At 46.0% G+C, this 20,331-nt stretch overlaps 1 protein-coding gene across 1 annotated transcript; it reads left to right on the forward strand.

The window, feature by feature from the left end:
* Positions 1–169: 169 nt before the first annotated feature.
* Positions 170–17,142, forward strand: LOC147111625 (stromelysin-1-like). Its single transcript, XM_085999918.1, has 7 exons — positions 170–287; positions 1,475–1,636; positions 2,445–2,643; positions 5,991–6,109; positions 7,269–7,425; positions 7,535–7,638; positions 16,603–17,142. Exons 2-7 carry the CDS (start codon positions 1,555–1,557, stop codon positions 16,701–16,703), a joined length of 762 nt encoding a protein of 253 aa, XP_085856044.1. The 5' UTR covers positions 170–287; positions 1,475–1,554; the 3' UTR covers positions 16,704–17,142.
* Positions 17,143–20,331: the final 3,189 nt, after the last annotated feature.

The raw sequence follows: 20,331 nt of genomic DNA on the forward strand, positions 1-20,331 counted from the left end.
CAGTCCCACCTCACACTGTGATGTCACAGCAGAGGTGGAGCTAGTGTCACCCTGCCAGTCCCACCTCACACTGTGATGTCACAGCAGAGGTGGAGCTAGTGTCACCCTGCCAGTCCCACCTCACACTGTGATGTCACAGCAGAGGTGGAGCTAGTGTCAGCCCTGCCGTCCGAATTTTTGTACCTGGGCAGAAAAGAATGGATACCGGGCATAAGAGTTATGCCCCAAATTCCTCCCCTTGCCCAGGCTGTCCTTACTGCAGGAAGTTGCCAATCCATGATTAGAACGTGAGCCAACCTCAATACCATTTATTGGAAAAGGATCCTAATTAAGAGTAGATATAACCTCATTCGCTACCTGCTCAAGAAGAATGATCGGCAAATAGCTATTACATCAGCACTGTCAAAACTGCCACACCAGCTAAAGGTTACAGGACTTGTTAAGTGTAATGTAAACTTTACAATCAGAGGCTGGAATTTTCTTTACCTGGGTGGGTCTGGTGCCGGGGGTCATCGTGGCAGGTCGTGACCCCATTCTTGCTTCCATCCTGCTGCAGAAATGGACTTTGCGCTAATCAGGCCTATTAAGCCCGCCCTGCACGTTACCCAGCCCTATTAAATGGTGTGGGCCTGATGACATCATCCATGACGTGTTTTTAGCCAGGATATTTAAAGGAGCTATGGCCACATTGAACTTGAAGGTTCATCTAGGAGTGTGCAGTCACTACATTGGATGTTTTGATTGTTCCAAACACTTGGAAACATGACTGCGCAGAGGACCAGCTTTTCCAATGTAAAATTTTGCGCATGCGCGTAACTTTGAATGGGCCGGCAGACCGTTAAAGGGACTGCATACCCAAATGTAAAATTAGGAGGAACATGGGTGGGAGGTATCCATTCTATTCTGCCCAGGTATAAATGGCATCACTTATCACCAGATACATCACTTAATGAGGTTAATGCAGGTTATGCACTCTACCTGCTGTCAGACTGCATACCTGACATGTAGCATAACTTCCCACTACATCATTTACATTCATTTCAGTAATCACTGTGAGCACTCTGGAGGCGTTGTCAACTCCCTCTGCCTGTATCAACTGGTAAATTAAAAGTGCCATGAATCAAGTGCTCTGATCTCAGTGTCAGAAGTTTAGGATCTGAAAATTTACCTTATTGTTTACAGATTGAATTGCCAGCGTAAAGTATGTTCAACTGGTAATAGGCTTGTTTTCATTCTGGTGATCAATTTCTGATCCATTTGAACCTGGATCACTACAAATGTGTGATGTACCTTATCTGATACATATTGATGAGAGGCAGTAGTGTCAGTTGATCTGTAATTTTAGAATCAATTTCAATAGCATCATAGATAATTGACAAAAGAACTAAGATTTCATGCATATAAATAATTAAATTTTTGCATAATCTTCAGTTTAAGCAGGTTTGAGCACAATACTTTAACATTGTTTTTCTAGGAATCAACTTGTTCCTTGTTGCTGGCCATGAGCTTGGACATTCTCTGGGACTCGATCACTCTAAGGATGAAAACGCTTTGATGTTTCCCATCTATAAATTTGTGAACACAGATGGGTATACTCTTCCAAAAGATGATGTTCAAGGAATCCAGGCTTTATACGGTACCCAAAACTTGCGTATCCCAACCTCCCTTTGTCCCACCATTGGGTGCAGAGCCTTTTACCCGCCTTGCTTTATCCTCTGGAATTCCCTCCTCAAGACCTTCCTCATTTCCACTTTTCTCTCCGCCTTTCAAACTGCCTCAAAACTATTGTCAACCAAGCTTTTGTCATCGCTCCTAATTCCTCCACCTGGTTTGGTGTTTGTTTCCTTCTCCCTTTTATCAATTTTGGGGTAAAATTCCCGCAGGTGTTCTCTCGATCTCTTGCCATAACCTCAGCAGATGATCAGTGGAAACTTCAGTGTAACAGTGGAAACAGTTCTCTATGCTGTTTTTCTGGGGTTTCTGCCAACTTTCCACTGAAGTTAAGCAGGAGTTCTGGAGAACCCCCACGGAAATTCCAGCTCTTACAAGCACCTTAGTTCATTTACTGTGTTAAAAGTATTATATAAATGCAAGTTCTGCTCATGTTTTTGCAGTGCATTTCAGTCCATGCAAGACAGGTGTGTTTTGAATGTTGAATGCCAAAGTATGACAGGTTAATTTGTGAATTATTTCTTCAAGTTATATGATATGAAAATAAATGTTAAAATACACCAAGTTTGCAAAATATGTTCAAATCAAGCGACTTGAACAAAGGTAGAATATTCCAGCAATGTTTATAGCCCAACAGTTAATACTCATGAGGATGAAAATGAATTTAAAGTGACAATAGACCTTTCCTTCTATGTGCCAAATAACTGTATTTACATTATAATAACTTTTTCCTTTAGTTCCATGATATTATAATCATATCTCTTTAAATTCAGGACCCGCAGTTGCGGCAACACAAGCACCAACTCAGCCTCCAACACAAGCACCAACTCAGCCTCCAACACAAGCACCAACTCAGCCTCCAACACAAGCACCAAGCCAGCCTCCAACAGAGAAACCACCAACCTGTGACCCAAACCTGTACACGGATGCTGCCTTAACAATACAAAGACATGTTTATCTTTTTAAGAATGGGTAAATAATGTACTTTTAAATCTCATGTTTGTTTTAAATTATTTATACTATACACAGCTCAACGAAAAAATAATTCAGATGCGCCGATTTTAACTACCGGCAGCGAACGTTGCCACCTACTTGCTGAGATGGCCAATAGTCGGACCCTGTGGGAGGGGGGGGCGGAAGCTCCTGCTGCTCCTGGCTCCACCAAAAAGAGTTAGATATTTCCCAGTCCAGTTTGTGAGCGGCCGCCAGCTGTCCCTTTAAGGACCACTAGTTAGACCACTCACTGCCCGGTACAAATGGACAGAGTGTGCGCGGCTTATGCTCCACCCATTTGTACCAAAATTGCAAGCGGTGTCCTATTTACAGCATAGGACTCCGATTTGCATAATTTTAATTTAATTAATTCAGGTGGCACTTAGGCTACCCTTGTGAAGGACCAGGCAGTGGGCTGGATCGGAGCGGGAATGGGATGAGAAGTGCAGTGGTCTGATTTCAGGGCTGCTACCTCCCCCTTTCCACCTGGTGAACCTAATATCAGCCATAGAGCGCCAATAACATGTCTGACCTTCATTTTAGGCTGTGTAAAAGTGAAAAGACCACAAGCAACTGGTAGCAAGCTAAAAAAAAGTGCAATATCTTTGCCATAAAAAATCAAATTGCTAGAAGTACAGTAGCTGGATATTTGTCAGCAGGGTCCACAGCTGATGAAGGTTAAACCCAAAGGGGGAGAAATTGGGTGTCTAGCGCCACCTGTTAGCACCTAAAGAGGGCAGTCAGTGGCTGTAGCGCCACTGGCTGCGCCTCCCGCGATATTCAGTGGGGGCGCTAATGGTGGCGTTAGCCTGTTGCGCTGCGCCACCACCGATGACGTCATCGGTGTGCGCAGTGCCCCATTAGCGCCCCGATCATGATATTTGGTAGCGAACGCCGCTGTAGCACCGTTTGGTACTCGCGCCCGGTTCACGGGGCCTTGCTGGGCCGGCAGTGGTGCAAGTTAAGGTGGAGGTGCGGGGCGGCCGCTTTTTCCGGCCGCTGCCTGCCAGCACCTCCGTCCCCGGCCTCCTGATCCCCCCCCACCCCGCGGCATTGCCGGCTGTTTCCCGAGAGCCCAGCACTTCTCCTCGGTGCCGTGCTCTTTTGCCGGCACTCGCGATCGGGGATCGCGCTGTTGCAGGCCCCTCCCCCTTAAGAATGGGAGGAAGGCCTGCAGTACCGCAGCGTGCTGTGCCACAGGGTGTGGCGCTGCGGCACGTTGCGCTGCGGCATGTTGCGCTGCGATATTCAGTTCCAGCGCCCTAAGAGGGACACGGAGCGCCTCGAGCCTCACCCCGTCTCCCTCTAGGGGCACTGAAACTGAATTTCTGACGTTCGCTAATGCTCCGAACGCTGCGCAAAAATCAGCGCCCAGGCGAACTTGACGCCACTTTGGCGCCTCAACCGAATTTCTAGCTTTAACTTTTTTTTGCTTTTCAGATGCTGATAGATCTGCTGTGTAATTCCAACAATTTGTTGTTTTTAATTCAGATTGCTAGCAGTTGAAGTTTTCTTTTTATGTATAATATCTTTTCTGTGACTGCTTTCTTTAAATTAGGCTATTAATAATGTAATCAGTTTTTTTTATCTGCAATAGAATCATTTATACAGGAACATCTGTATGTGTAGCAGCATCATAAATAACTAATGTTAAAGATCGCAGAAACTCGATTTGCACTAGATGTAATTGCGCTTGAAATTCCTCGATCTTTTGCACAGGTTTGGCTGATTTCAGGCAAATTGTGCTGAAGAAACAGCACAACATAGCGGAAACTCCATGCCAAGATGTTTACAACTTTGCTACACAAAGCAACCATCGAGTCATAATGGCACAGAAGGAGGCCATTCGGCCGAAATGGCCTCTATCTGCACTGTGGGGTTTCTGTGTGTGTGTGTGAGTCCATGAGGGCAATCCAGTCAGTCCCATTCCCCCGCTCTATCCCCATAGCCCTGCAAGTTTATTTCCCTCAAGTGCATATCCAGTCTCCCCTTGAAAAAATAAAAGTGTCTCCACTTCCGTCGCCAGTTCCAGGTCCTCACCACTCACTGCATAAATTTTTCCTCATGTCCCCCCTATATCTCTTGCCCAAAACGTTAAATGTGTGTCCCCTAGTCCTTGTACCATCAACTAGTGGAAACAGCCTTTCCCCGTCTAGCCTATCCAAACCTGTCATAATCTTGTACACCTCTATCGAATCACAGCTCAACCTCCTTTGCTCTATTGAAAACAAAAGCAGCTTCTCCAAACTGTCCTTGTACCTAAGATCTCCCATCCCTGGAACCATTCTGGTAAATCTCCTCTGCACCCTCTCAAAGGCCTTCACATCTTTCCTAAAGTGTGGTGACCAGAACTGGATGCAATACCCCAGTTGTGGCCCAACCAGCGCTTTATAAAGGTTCTGCATAACTTCTCTGCTTTTATACTCAATACCTCTATTTATGAAGCCCAAGATCCCATATGCTTTGTTAACCACTCTCTCAATATGTTTTGCCACCTTCAGGGACCTATGCACATTAACTCCCAGGTCCCTCTGTCCCTGCACATTCTTTAAAACTGTGCCATTAAGTGTATATTGCCTCTCTCTGTTCCTTCTGCCAAAATGCATCACTTCACACTTCTCTGTATTAAATTCCATCTGCCACTTGTCTGCCCATTCTGCTAGCCTTTCTGTCCTGTTGCAGTCGATTGATATCATCTTCACTGTTTGCCACACCCCCAAGTTTGGTGTCATTGGCAAATTTAGAAATTCCACTCTGTATTCCAGTATCCAAGTCATTTATATATATCAAAAAAAACAGTGGCCCCAGCACTGACCCTTGGGGAACACAACTGTCTACCATCCTCCAGTCTGAAAAACAGCCATTTACCACAACTCACTGTTTTCTGTCCTTAAGTCAATTCCTTATCCAAGCTGCCACTGACCCATCTATTCCATGAGCCTCAATTTTGTTAACCAGCCTTCTATGTGGTACTTTGTCAAACACCGTCCGAAAATCCATGTAGACAACATCCATTGCATTCCCTTCATCAATCCTCCCTGTTACTTCATCAAAAAATTCAATTGGATTTGTCAAACATGATCTGCCTTTTACAAATCCACGTTGGCTCTCCTTAATTAGCTTAAACCTCTCCAAGTGCCCGTAGCAAATAGCAAGACCATAACAAGTCTTCCCCCATAAAGACAAATTTTTGAATATTGAGGTTATTTCTGAGTATATACTGACAGCTGGTGTGGTTTCCAGCCATGAAAACATATGTAGAAAATGATTCCATCAAGTTCTGCACAAGGATAACCAGTGATGCAATTTTGTTCATTTTTATACAGGTTCTATAAGAAAGCACGGTCTTCAAAGGTAATCTCAGTTGACGTCACTTGGCCAAGTCTCCCATCAAATATCGATGCTGCCTATGCAATCGGGAGGACAAATATTTATTTTTTTACTGGTTAGACATTGTCTATTTATTTACTTTTAGTAATAAATCGATTAGTATGTTAGTAATAGTTTATTGTCTACGATGCATAAAAGTCATACACCAATTATAGTTGATTTGGATTTTTCTCTAATTTTTTTTAAATCAAGCATAATGTCTGGGCCAAATCCTGCTGGAGTATGCACCATTATTTAGACTTTTTCCTTCGCCGTTCAGCTTGAATATAATTTGTGCTGTAACTTGCTGGAAGTGAGAGCTGATAACAGCGTGACAAAGGCAACACAGCATCTGGGACTTTAGTGAAATTTGAAATTTTTAAAATCTGTAAGAATTTACTGCATGCAGAAATGAATACTCAACTGTTTAAATTGTTCTCTTTCTGGGCTGGAGAGATTGATTGGCATTGCATTAACAATGATCACGTTGTTAAAAGGGTACTTATGCTGTTAATTGTGAGCCCTAACTTTCTGCGGTGAGTTTAATGGGCAATTAATGCGCAACCCAGCAAGTTCTTAAAAATAATGGGGAAGCTGAGGTCGAGATGCCTTTTGTGTGAAGCAAACGGCGGAGCGGCATGAATCCACCAGCAAGTTCTGGAGATTCGCAACTCTCAGAGTGTCTCTTAACCCCTTGAACTTGCTGGCTGATTTGTGCATTAATGATGAAGCGTGTCCTGAACTCGCCATTATTTTTCCAGGATGATTCGGCCCAAGAGTTTACTCTTCCTAATTCAAAGTTGCTTAGTTTAAATGATCTGATAATTCACATTTTTAAACACTAAATTCCCACTTTCATGTACTATCTACATTGCTTAATTCAAATTTTTGGATAATTTTTTTTTAGCACACAAAATGACTTTGAGTAGACTGTTGCAGAAAATACTCTTTAGACCTTAGTATTTGCAACATTATCATGATAATCCTTCCAGTAATGATTTTCAAATTATTAGAGGATGCTCCTCCTCATTGTTGTTAATAATATGGGTTATTCCAAATATTGTTATCACAACAGAAGTCTGTTTGTGTGCCATCACTGGAGGCCAATCAATCTGCATCTGTGAGTATCACAATTATACACAGCATGATAAGGTCTGTTTAATATAAAACTGAGTGAGAGGATTGGCCAATCATTTTGCGATTATTTTTACAATAAATTGCTTTTCACCTTGCAGGATCTCAATACTGGCGTTTCAGAAGGACTGTTCTGAGATCAGGGTACCCAAAGCCCATCTCTGACCTTGGTTTTCCAAGCAGTGTTAATAAAATAGATGCCGCAATGGGTGTAGGTCGTAGAAGGATACTGTTCTTTGTGGGAGATCAACTCTGGCTGTAAGTGCTTTTATAACTTTTTCTATCTTTGACCCATTTTCTGATGCTTTTGCTGTTGTTTGTTTCCCCGGAGATCATAACATACTGTACCATGTATTTTCTTATTTAGTTATAATCAACGTAGAAATCGAATGTTCCGTGGATACCCAAGATCAATAAGCAAGTACTTTCCACAAATTTCTAATCGCGTGGATGCAGCTTTTAGAAATAAAGGTAAGTGTGCACTTGGTAGAGAAAGGTAACTTATAGTTTAATAACAGCAGTAAAATTAAAATAATAAAATCAGTGTGGAAGATGTAAGTAAGATGTAGCTGTGAGATTTCAAAGGATTTTTTTAAAATTCAATAGTTTTGAATTGAATGGATCTCTTTACATTAAGAATATAAATGCTGTTATGTTACGCAAAACCCTATCTATAGGAACATGGGTCACAAAATCGTGCGCAGAGGTCAGGTAGAATATTTATCACTGGAACATCAGGAGTGTCACAAATCAGAGGATCCGAGAGCCATTTCTCTGATCTGTGCTCCTATAAAGCAAGGCTCCATTCCAGCAGCTGAGCCTCACAACATCAGCCCCATCAAGTCACCTTATGAGGACATCATTTTCTCTCTTGTCTTTAAGAAAAACTAGGAATAAACTGCTATATGAAGAAACAAATTAAGCACAGTCAATAAACTCAATCAATAAAATGAGGGAGAAGATAAAGCAACTGGATTGCTCAAAATATTTGTGAGAATCTCTTTGGCCACCACTTTGAATTCTCACTAACTGAGAAACAGTTTCTTCAAATAAGGCTTGTAAAATAACAATACAGTGCCTGTATCATACAAATTACAACATTTACAAACAAAATGATTAAATGTACCTATACACGAGCATTTTCTTGTGTTAAAAAAAAACCGAGTAACATTTTTCATTTGAGGCCTGTGCCTCTCTGAGAAGTCTAGATCTTGAAACCACGATCTTCCCAGAGCAACCAATGGCAGCTGAAGTGACACCGACAATAATTCTTAGCAAGCTGCTGTGCCGATAATTCCAAGTATGAGGCAATTTAAGTGGAGAAACTCCCAACATACAGAAGTGTGATTTTCTGTGGGAAATGTGAGCAGTAATCAAATTGAAGGGACAGACAGGCTATAACAGTAGTTTGTTTTGAAGTCTAGGAAAAACAAACAAGAAACTAAACATTAGAATCCTTTTTGGGTAAGTTTGTACAGGAAAGCTATTTTCACAAGCTCATTTTACAGAGACAAACAAATGGACAGACAGACAGATAAAACATGAAGAGCAGTGAGAGAGATACTATGAGAGGAAGAGAGGTGTGATGAAATATGCCATTCATCAGGCACTCTGTATTCTCTGTGTTTGATTGTGCCTGTGACTGTGACAAGCAGGGGAGTTTAGTTTCAGTTTCATTTCCTTACCTGTATTGTACTGTGTGTAGGGCTCCGCCCATACCTGGCCCCTACTTAAGCAGGCCCCAGCGTGTCTCACAGGCAGTACAGCAGATCTCTGGATGAAAGACACTTCTCCACTGTGTATTACTTTCTGAGTTAATAAAAGCCTTGCTTTGCTCCGTTAACGTTGAGTCTCGGATTCATTGAGGCACATCAATTTTATTAACTCAATTTTCAACGCAATGGATCAACTCTTGAAACCCGAACGTTTGGATTTGGACCCGCATGCTTCGGACGCATCGGCACGATTCGGACACTGGTTTAAGTGTATGGAATTCTTCCTGGACAATTCCGCAGCCATCACAGATGCTACGGACGCTGAAAGTATGAAACTCGGAATCCTGCAGAATTGGGTAAGCCACCGGGTTTACCCCCTCATCCAAGACGCCGACACGTACCCGGCCGCCTGCGACATCCTAAAGGCGCATTACCAGCAGCCTACGAACGAGGTGTACGCTAGGCATCTGCTCGCTACTCGCACACAGCGACCTGGGGAATCGCTGGATGAGTTCCTAGTCACCCTGAAAACGCTTGGCAAAGACTGCAAGTGCCAAGATGTAAAAGCCGCAGTGTACACTGACGAGCTTGTTCGTGATGCCTTTATCACAGGCCACAGCTCCACTTACATCTGGCAGAGACTACTGGAAAAAACGGGATTGGACCTGAAACAGGCTGTGGACACAGCGCGATCCCTAGATGTGGCCCAGAGAAACTCGGATGCCTACTCTTCAGCCCGCGCCGCCCACGCCGCCACGTGTGCACCAAGGGCGCCGCCATCTTGGAAGGCATCTTCCCCGCCCGGCAGCCCGACACCGTCGGGGCCCCGCTCTCCCCCCAGAAGCCCTATGACAGCCACGATGCGTCGGGGCCCCAACTGCTACTTCTGCGGGCAGCCGAAGCACACCAGAAACCTGTGCCCAGCGAAAGGCACCACCTGCTTTAAGTGTGGTAAGAAGGGGCACTTCGGGAAGGTGTGCAGAGGGAACCCCGCTGGAAAACCCGCCACCGCCGCGTGTGCGCCGTGGGAGCGGCCATCTTGGACGCCATCTTGCCCGACCTTGTGGAGTCTGCCATCTTGTGAGCAGACAGCGTGGATGCCATCTTGTCTCGATCAGGGCCCTACAGTGGCATCGGTCACAGTGGACTAGACCAGACCGCACCCGCTATCCAAATCAATGGTGGACATCGAGGTAAACGGGTGCGGGGTTAAATGTTTAATTGACAGTGGAAGCACGGAGAGTTTTATCCACCCTGGACTAGCACAACAACTCTCTCTAACGGTGGTCCCTGCTCGGGGCACCATCTCTATGGCTGATAAAACCCAGACAGCGACCATTATGGGTTACTGCGCGGTACAATTGTCCGTTAACGGAACTGTATACGATAATTTTAAATTACTAATCATGAAGAGTCTATGTGCGAGCGTGATCTTGGGCCTGGATTTCCAGTGCCACCACCAAAGCATCACGCTCAATTACTGTGGGTCCCAGCCGCCCCTCACAGTGTGCGGTCTGGCTACCCTGAAGGTAAAGCCGCCTTCGCTATTCGCGAACCTTACTCCCAACTGCCGGCCAATAGCAACCAAAAGCAGGAGGTACAGCTGGGAAGACAGGCGGTTTATCGCAACCGAGGTGGACAGGCTGCTGAGGGAGCGCGTTATTGAACGCAGCAACAGCCCGTGGCGCGCCCAAGTGGTGGTGGTGAGGGGTAGCGAGAAGAAACAGATGGTGATCGACTATAGCCAAACGATCAACATGCACACCCAACTAGACGCCTACCCGCTACCCCGCATATCAGAAATGGTGAACCAAATTGCCCAATACCGGGTGTTCTCCACCATCGACCTCAAGTCAGCGTACCACCAGCTCCCTATCAGACCAGAGGACCGCCCGTACACCGCCTTCGAGGCGAACGGACGCCTCTACCAATTCCTCAGTGTCCCCTTTGGGGTGACGAATGGGGTCTCGGTCTTCCAGAGGGAGATGGACTGCATGGTCGATGACCACCACTTGCAGGCACCCTTCCCCTACCTCGACAACGTCACCATCTGCGGTCACAACCAGCAGGATCACGACTCGAACCTCGAGAGGTTCCTGAAAACCGCACAAAAACTCAACCTTACTTACAACGAGGACAAGTGCGTTTTCAACACCACGCGCCTCTGCATACTAGGCAGCGTGTTGGAGAATGGGGAAATCGGACCAGACCCCGACCGATTGCGCCCCCTACGGGAGCTGCCCCTGCCCAACACTCCCAAAGCCCTGAAAAGGTGCCTGGGGTTATTCTTGTATTATGCCCAATGGGTCCCCAACTACTCCGACATATCCCGCCCCCTCTTGAAAGCATCCTCTTTTCCGCTCTCTGCTGAGGCCCACGCCGCCTTCAAAAGCATTAAGCGGGATATTGAGCGGGCCACGCAACAGGCAGTGGACGAGAACACTCCCTTTCAAGTGGAAAGTGATGCGTCTGACTTTGCCTTGGCGGCCACCCTCAACCAGGCGGGGCGGCCCGTAGCTTTCTTCTCGAGGACCCTCCAAGGGCCCGAGATCAGACACTCCTCCGTGGAAAAGGAGGCCCAAGCCATCGTGGAGGCAGTGCGCCACTGGCGGCACTACCTAGACGGCAAACGCTTCACCCTACTTACCGACCAGCGGTCGGTAGCGTTTATGTTCAATAATAAACAGAGGTGGAAGATTAAAAATTATAAGATTCTTAGGTGGCGGATCGAGCTCTCCACCTTCGAGTATGATATCATTTACCGGCCAGGGGCCCTTAACGAATCCCCCGACGCCCTCTCACGAGGGATGTGTGCCAGCGCCACCGGGGATCGGCTACAGACCCTCCACAATGACCTCTGCCACCCAGGGGTCACACGGCTGTTCCACTTCATAAAGTCCCGCAACTTACCCTACTTGATTGAGGAAGTTTGGTCTCTGACCAGGAACTGCCGCACTTGCGCTGAGTGCAAGCCTCGGTTCTACCGCCCAGATAGAGCCCACTTAATCAAAGCTACACGGCCCTTTGAGCGGCTCAGCTTAGATTTCAAGGGCCCCCTCCCGTCAGTCGACCGCAATGTTTACTTCCTGAACATTGTGGACGAATACTCCCATTTCCCATTCGCCTTCCCCTGCCCAGACATGACCAGCGCCACGGTCATTAAATGCCTCAACAGCCTGTTCTGCCTGTTCGGTATGCCGAGCTACATCCATACGGATAGGGGGGCGTCCTTCATGAGTGAAGAGCTACGCCAGTACATGCTGTCCAGGGGGATCGCCACGAGCCGTACCACCAGCTACAACCCCCAGGGTAACGGCCAGGTGGAGCGAGAGAACGGGACAGTATGGAAAGCAGTCACTCTAGCTCTAAGGACCAAGGGCCTCCCTATCTCCCGCTGGCAGGAAGTCCTCCCAGATGTGCTCCATTCGATACGGTCGCTATTGTGTACTGCCACTAATGCCACGCCTCATGAACGAATGTTTGTCTTTCCCCGGAAATCCACCTCAGGCGTATCCATGCCGTCATGGCTCTCCACCCCAGGTCCGGTATTTGTACGAAGGCATGTGAGGGGCCACAAGACGGACCCTCTCGTGGAGTCAGTGCACCTACTCCACGCCAACCCCCAATACGCGTATGTCCGGCACGCCGACGGAAGGGAGGACACCGTGTCCATAAAAGATGTCACCCCAGCCGGTAATGACAACAACCACGACAACAACAGCAACAACGATCACAGCAATTCTTACCCACCCACTATCCTTTCATCACCCCCGGAAGAACATCGACCAACGGTGCCCCCACCAACTACCCCTTCAACAACCCTGGCGGCGCCCCCGGCAGAGACCCAGGAGGCCACCGGGGACACCCAGCCGACACCCGCGGCACCACAACAGCTACGTCGGTCACAGAGGACTATCAAACCCCCGAGCAGACTAAATCTGTAGAAGGGGTGAATGTGATGAAATATGCCATTCATCAGGCACTCTGTATTCTCTGTGTTTGGTTGTGCCTGTGACTGTGACAAGCAGGGGAGTTTAGTTTCAGTTTCATTTCCTTACCTGTACTGTATTGTGTGTAGGGCTCCGCCCATACCTGGCCCCTACTTAAGCAGGCCCCAGCGTGTCTCACAGGCCATACAGCAGATCTCTGGATGAGAGACACTTCTCCACTGTGTATTACTTTCTGAGTTAATAAAAGCCTTGCTTTGCTCTGTTAACGTTGAGTCTAGGATTCATTGAGGCACATCAAGAGGCAAAGAAAAAAAGAGATTGCAGAGATAGCTAGATAGTCATAGACACAGTAGGGTAAGTTGCACGCCCATGACATTTCTAGTGTTCAAGTGAGGAAGAGATGTGCTTCAAAAAGGGTGAAAAAGACAAACACAGCACCAGACACAATGGGCTGAATGTTAATGGGGAAGGTGGGTTGCGGGGGAAGGTGGGTTGCGGGGGGGTGGGGGGGGAGGGGGTGGGTCTCCGAGACGGTCTGGAAACCCGGGAGAACGGGTTTTCCGCAGGACCTGCCGACTTTAACGGCAGGGCCTGATTTGAATGGGAAGCCTCTGGGGATCGGACCGGGAGAAGATCGGGTCGGGGCGGAGGGCGCCAGGCTGGGAGAAGGTCAAGGTGTCGGCCCGGGAGAAGAACGAGGGGCCAGGAGAAAATCGGGTGGGGTGAGCCGGGCTGGGACAAGATGAAGGTGTCGGGCCATGAGAAGCTCGAGGGGTCGGGATCTGGGCCGGGAGACGAACGAGGAGTTGAGCCGGGAGGAGATGATCAAGGGGTCGGGCCATGAGCGGCAAGAAGATCGGGGGCCAGAGAAGGATGGGGGTGGCCGGAAGTGGGGGCGGGGGGGTGGGTGCTTTTGGGGGGATCGGAGGCCTCGTGGGGGGATCGGAGGACTTGGGCGATCGGAAGCCTCGTGGTTGGTGGAGGCCTGGTGCGGGCAATCGGAGGCCTTGTCGGGGAGTCTCCAATCGCGGGGGATGGGATAGACAGGGACCCTGGATCGAAGAGGTCGTTGTAAAGACACTTTCATCCTGGATCCAGCAGACCTCGCCTTGTAGCTGGTGGGTTTTACGAAGTATGCAAATCCCGACCAGCTACAGTTAAACACAAAGTGAAGTTTAAAAAAGATGCTTCCAGCCTCATCATTATAATATTTAAATAGACGGCCCGACTCCTGGCAGTGGACTGGTTGCCCCACCCCAGCCTTCCTACGCTAAAACCGGAAGTGGGTGGGTTGGAGGTGGGTTCAGGTCATGATTCTGATGTTTAGCGCTTTAATTACCCCCATGCCCCCAACCCACCCATTTTAATAGGTTAAAATACCCCCCACTGAAAGAAAGAGAGAAAGAAATATTTATCGCAGCTCAAGCCGTTAATGGCATCACTGTCAGAGTTTATAATTATGGCCCAGAAATTCGGGTCAGGGGCTTCCCGCGGGTGCAAGCCCCCAATCTGCACTTACCTTGCGCGCCGGCAGTTGAGCTGTGGGGCCCCGTGGAATTCCGATCTGGGGCCTGGTTCAGCTGCCGGCGCGCAGTGCTTGTGTATCCCAGGGGCGCAGTTACTTCGATGTGTCCCCTGGGATCATGTGGGCCATGGGCAGCCAATCGGAGGAGGGAAAAGCCCATTCATAAGATTGACAGGAAGACCTGTCAAAACTTATAAATACAACGGCCCCAAAATAGCAGTAAACCTTCAAATAAATTTTAAAAATAATCACACTTTTTAAATAAACTTTAAATTACATTAAATAACTATTTTAAACAATCATTTAAATTTTTGAAAAAAATAATTTTATATTCGAACGGGGCTAAAAATAAACTTACCTTGCTTTAAAGTATTTAAAAATAATAAACCTGTGGAAAAAATGTTTTAATTTTAATGAATTGACCACTTACCTTATAAAAAGCAAGCCTTACACCTGCTTTTTACATTTCTAAATACTGCAGGCTTACGATCCCGGGAAAACCTGCAAAAAAAACCTAAGTTCAAAGCGCACGCGCAGACTCTCCTGCGTGCGCGTTCGACCTCTGAAGCCCTTCGTTCAGAGGATCGGAAGTGCCGGTTTCCCGCGCATGCGCAGTGCGTACTCACCCGTGGAGACCCGAATTTCTGGGCCATTGTTTGAACAATTCAGCTTCCAAGAATCTATTATACTAAATGTTTTTGTTTAGCATTAAAATGTAGAATTTAATTGTCTGTAATTTGAATACATACAAGAGTGGTTAACAAGTTGAGACAATAAAACCTGCAGGACTCTCTCTATCAGTCTGCAGGTTTGATGAAGGAGAGAGGTTCAGGTCTAAAAGTATAACTATAACTGTTAATTAGGTCTTGCCATGGGATTGATCTTGATCACATTTTTTGTCCTGTTGCTAGTTGAGTCAAGGAGGCATAATCTGGACTCAATGTTAAATTTATACTGACAAGAAACTCCTTGAAAAAATAACCATCATAATGGTGACAGCATCGTTCACTGATTTTGTTTTGTCTTTTCCTGGCAGTGTTCCTTCGGCTAAAGCTAAAAACTAAAGTACATTGTCCTGATTTGTTTTTAATTATCTGCATATCTATGCATGCTCTGCATGAACAGACTATATTCATATATAAGCCCCTGTTCCCAATTTGCTGACTAATTTGGGAGCAAGTGAATTATTTGATCATAACATCTGTAAAATGGCAACTGTGACAGTGTAGAATTCCCTCAGTGATGCTCTGAAGCTCAAGTCCTGGATTGGGGTTTGGACCCAACCATTTGATTGTGAGGTGGGAGTGCTATCACTGAGCCAAGACTGACACTTGCTTACATAGATACTTTTTAGGATTTTTTGTGCAATTTCTTTAATTTTCTTTCTAAATGACTATATCAGAAAGGAGTAATCTGTTTGGAGAGAAAAAAGTCTCTATCTTTCTGATCCTGATTACACATAATGCTAAGAACAGTAACACAGTTACCCAGGACCACAACATTATCTGTCCAACTTTTCAATTCAAGAAAATCTGACTCCAAAAATCCACAAGGCTCAATTGGCCAATTAATCTGTGATTGTGCTCACTGGTGCTCCCCAGCAATGACCCTGCTGAATTTTGCAGGGTTCCTGGAAAAGCTACCAATTTAACTTGGGGCACGTTGCCATCCATGCCACTGTAGGCACATCTCTGGTGCCCACCTGCCCCATTCTGTCGGGACATCTGATGCCTGGCCACCTTTGGGGAGGAGTGGGGATAAATTCCCAGGAACCCCCAGAGGCTCAATGCACTCCCTCCCTCAGCCCTCCTGTGTAAGGAAGCCAATCCAGAGCTTTAAAAACAATTTATTTTGTCTTCTGGGGTCTACGTTGCTTCCCTGGCCTGACAATACAGGTGGCTCTCACTTGTGTTATTTTGTTGAACATGCTTATCATCTCTCTTAGCAAACCAGCTTCAAGTCTTACACGAAGCCCTTCTGGGCTCGGAATGCCGGAACTCAAACATAAAGTCCCTTCCCCTTATTCCGGCTCCACCCTTTTGGCATCATTGATCTTTTAAGAGGCAGCCAGAGGTTCTGCCCATTATACGGCCAACTGGAAACTCGCAAAATCTGCAGAAAGCTGGCACCTGCCTGTTTCCAAAATATTCTGCTGGAGTTACAACATGAATCTAGTGGAACGCAGAAGGAAATGTGGGTCCCGTGATTTTAGCAAATAATAACTAAACTTTTTTTTTATTAACAGGGCATTATTACCTCACAAGTGGACCTTTGCTGTACAAATACAGCCGTCGACTTTCTTTCGGAGCAACTTTCAAACCAGAGGGGTGGATGAATTGTGACTAAGTAAATGCTTTGCTACCACACCGCTGTGTACTCCATTTTGTGGAGAATATTGCTTGAGAAGATGGAAATGTTATCTTAGGTATAAGGCAAAATTGGCTATTCAACTCAAGCTTAATTATTGACTCTTTCACAATACTGTTGCTGCATTTTAATATGAAATTGATCAATCTGTTGCTTTAATCGCTCAATCTATTGCATAATTCGCAATAAGGTAATGTTAATAAAACATTTAAGCTTGAAAAATAACTTTTAGCATTTATTGGACTATGTATGTACTTAGTTGTGCAGTAAATGTTTGCAGGCCATTGCTTACATATTTACATTGAAAGCAGATAAGAATATTAATGGTATTTTAAGCAAAATTTTACTTTCTACTTATCCATAAATTCAATGCATTCATGTCATAAATCATGATTCCAACATATACTATTGAAATTAAATAAAGAACGTCAATAGCAACTGAGGTTGTCATTGTACTGTGTATCAGCGCTAAATTAAATATGAATTGACAGTGATCTTTACCACTATAACCACAGGGGAGAAGTTAGGAAACACCTCGTCACACAAAGGGTAGTAGAAGTGTGGAACACTCTCCCACAAAAAGCAGTAGATGCTAACTCAATTAATAATTTCAAATCAATAGTTTCTTGCTAGCCAAGGGTATTAAGGGATATAGAGCAAAGGCGGGTGGATGGAGTTAGGATACAGATCAGCCATGAGCTCAATGAATGGTGGTGCAGGCTTGAAGGCCTGGATGGCCTACTACTGTTCATATGTTCCTATATTTAATTATTTTAAATATATATTCTTAATAAAGATTACCTAATATAAATGTGTCTAATCTGGGCTAAGCAATTAGCCCTTCTGGGCTGAAGAGAAAGAATTTGTTGGGTTGAAGAGCAAGAATTTGTTGGAAGGGGATTGGGTTTGGGGATCCAGGAAGAGAGGTACAGTGGGAGAAGAAACTAACTTATTAAAAAGATGATTATGTGTGAAAGGCTGAGCCTGAAGGCATTGAGTTAACACGGGCCGAGCCTCTGAAATTGATTCCACCAACCTCGCAGCTGCCATCTTATACTGAGGCACGAGATGTGGTACCCTGGGCTCAGCTTCTGACTCCCACATCCGCTCTAGTACCAAAATAACTTCCTTCCATTTCCGTAACATAGCCCACCTCTCTATAAATCTCCACTTCTGCTTCCGAAACCCTCATCCTCGTCATTTCCTGGTCCTGATATCCTCTCAGAGAGGGTAATTATAGCACTGGAGGAGGATTTAAATTAATAATGCTGGGGAGGAATAGTTCAAATTTTTAACTAGCTTGGGGAAAAAGAAACATTTGGGAAGTGTTACAGAAGTTAAACAGAGTGACAACTTAGAGGCAAAAAATTCAACCACTGACACAACTAGAAGGGGAAAGCAATCAATCAAAGAATGCTACAAATATTGCAAATAAAATAGAGAAACTAGATGTATGAATCCTGCTCACTGGCTTTATGTGGCACCAGTAATAGAAACATGGCTATAGGTTGGGTAAATATTTTAGGATATAACTCTGAACTTTCTCCTGCGGCTCTTTTGGAAGTATCTGTCGTGGGCGGATCTTCTGCCTGTCCCGTGAATGCTCGCTTGACTTCATCTCACAGACGAGCTTTACAATATTTTTTGAGAGGGATCAGTGGGCGGGTAATGGTATCAACAAATAACTCAGCCTTGCCTCTCTGAACTTGGCAGGTCACCAAGTTAACTTGGATAGTTAAATTGTCCATAGCAACAAAATGGCCAGAATTTTGCGGGGGGCAAGCGGGTGCATTCGGTGCTGGGTCGGGTGGGAAGGTGACCCTCCGCCATGTGCCTTTCCCAATGTCGGGACTGTCAGCGCTGAGCAGACCCGACAGGCAGCGGTGGGTGACCCAATTAATCTCATTATTGTGTTGTTGACAGATCATTAACAGGCTTTTTTAACTTACCTTTTCACTTTAAGCTTTAAGTTCATGGCCGCGGGAATAACGCTGTTCATGGACCATGGCTGTCAACCTGAGGCAGGAGTTCAGTGGCCATTGCCCCAGCTGATTCCTTGACAGCTTCAAATGTACAGTAAAAGCTCCCACCTGACAGATCTTCGCTTTCCTCAAGCACAATCTGTTTCTCAGTCCATTTCCAGCACAGATTCTGCAGGCTTTCCACTTTCCATTCTCCATCCAGTATCACCTCTTTGGAAGAACTCTCTCACCATTGATAGAATGCTTCTGTCATTTGTACTTCACCTCCCATCTATTCCATCAATATGGGTGCCCTTTATACTGTCTCATCTTGGTTCTCAGAATCCAACCACGATCAGCCCCAACACCAGCAGCACCAGGCACACCAGCAGCACCAACAACAACACCAACCTTCTCTGCAATCACCTGATGCTGCACAGGAAAGAAGGCATCAGCACCCATTCACATTGCTGCCTGGGAGGCCAGGGATGGCCTCACCATCGCCAGATTTACTTCACTTGATGCTGTACACTCATATGGCTGCCACATGATGCACCAGGTTGGCACCACCCCACACCAACACCATAAAGCATCCCTACAATGTCCAAACCATTCCTTTCACACTCACCACCATTGTGGGGGGTACTGTTATGTCTCACTATTCACTGCAACTCATTAAGCCAATTCCAAAGGTGCACACAAATCTGTCCAAGAACGCTGTGTTGAAAATTAAAGTTTCAATGTTTGACAGCACATTACCAGAAACATTACATGAACATTGGATAAAATACCCAAGCGGCTACCCTTGTGTGTTGTTAGTTGGCATGATTGCACTAGGATGAGGGTGAAGGTGAGGGGTGGCTAGTGGGATGGGGTGTGATAATGTAGATAGGGATGGGTGGAGGTGTAAGGTAAGTTGGTGTGATGGGGATGTGATGAGTGGCAAAGCAGGATGAAGGTGAGTCTGGCTTTATACTAACGTTTCATGATCTAATGAGATAATTGAAAGGCTTGCACCACTGCACCCAGGTCCTCCTGACAAGATCCTTGCTTGTGACCTCCTGTGCAATGTGCAGCCAGGCTGTGTTGGTGTCCTGTGGAAGAGTCTTCCGCCCATGGGAAGGGAAGAGAATCTCCCTGCATGCTGTGACTCCCTCCATAAGTATATGGATGGTGTCATGGGAGCACCTGGATGCAGCCGTGCACCTTTGTGCTGTGCTTGTCAGTGTTTGCAGCACCTCAATGCTGTAGAACACTGACAGCACAAATGTCAAAATAATGTTGGGCATGGTCCATTTAAGGAAACCGACTGATGATGCGTCACCAAATGACATCATCAGACCCGCTTCCACTAATTGGACTGGGAAATGCGCTGGGTCGGCTTCACTAGCCCCATCAACGGAATGTCATTTCACAGAGCAGGATGGAGTCAGCAGCGGTGTCGAGACCCGCCACCAACATCGCCTGCCCTGGACCCGCTGAGGCAAGCAAAATCCCGGCCAATGTTGTTCTGCTATTTTTATAATTTGATCACAATCTCCAAGTTTTGCTCAACATGTTATCCCAGAGGCCTATATTATGTGTCAACAATCAACTTTGGACCAGCTCCATGATCTAGCTGCACTCAAACCAGTTCAACTCCCTCC

This window comes from Somniosus microcephalus, chromosome 10, assembly GCF_052327205.1.
Source record: "Somniosus microcephalus isolate GS21.2 chromosome 10, FLI_Smic_1.0, whole genome shotgun sequence".
Taxonomy (NCBI): domain Eukaryota; kingdom Metazoa; phylum Chordata; class Chondrichthyes; order Squaliformes; family Somniosidae; genus Somniosus; species Somniosus microcephalus.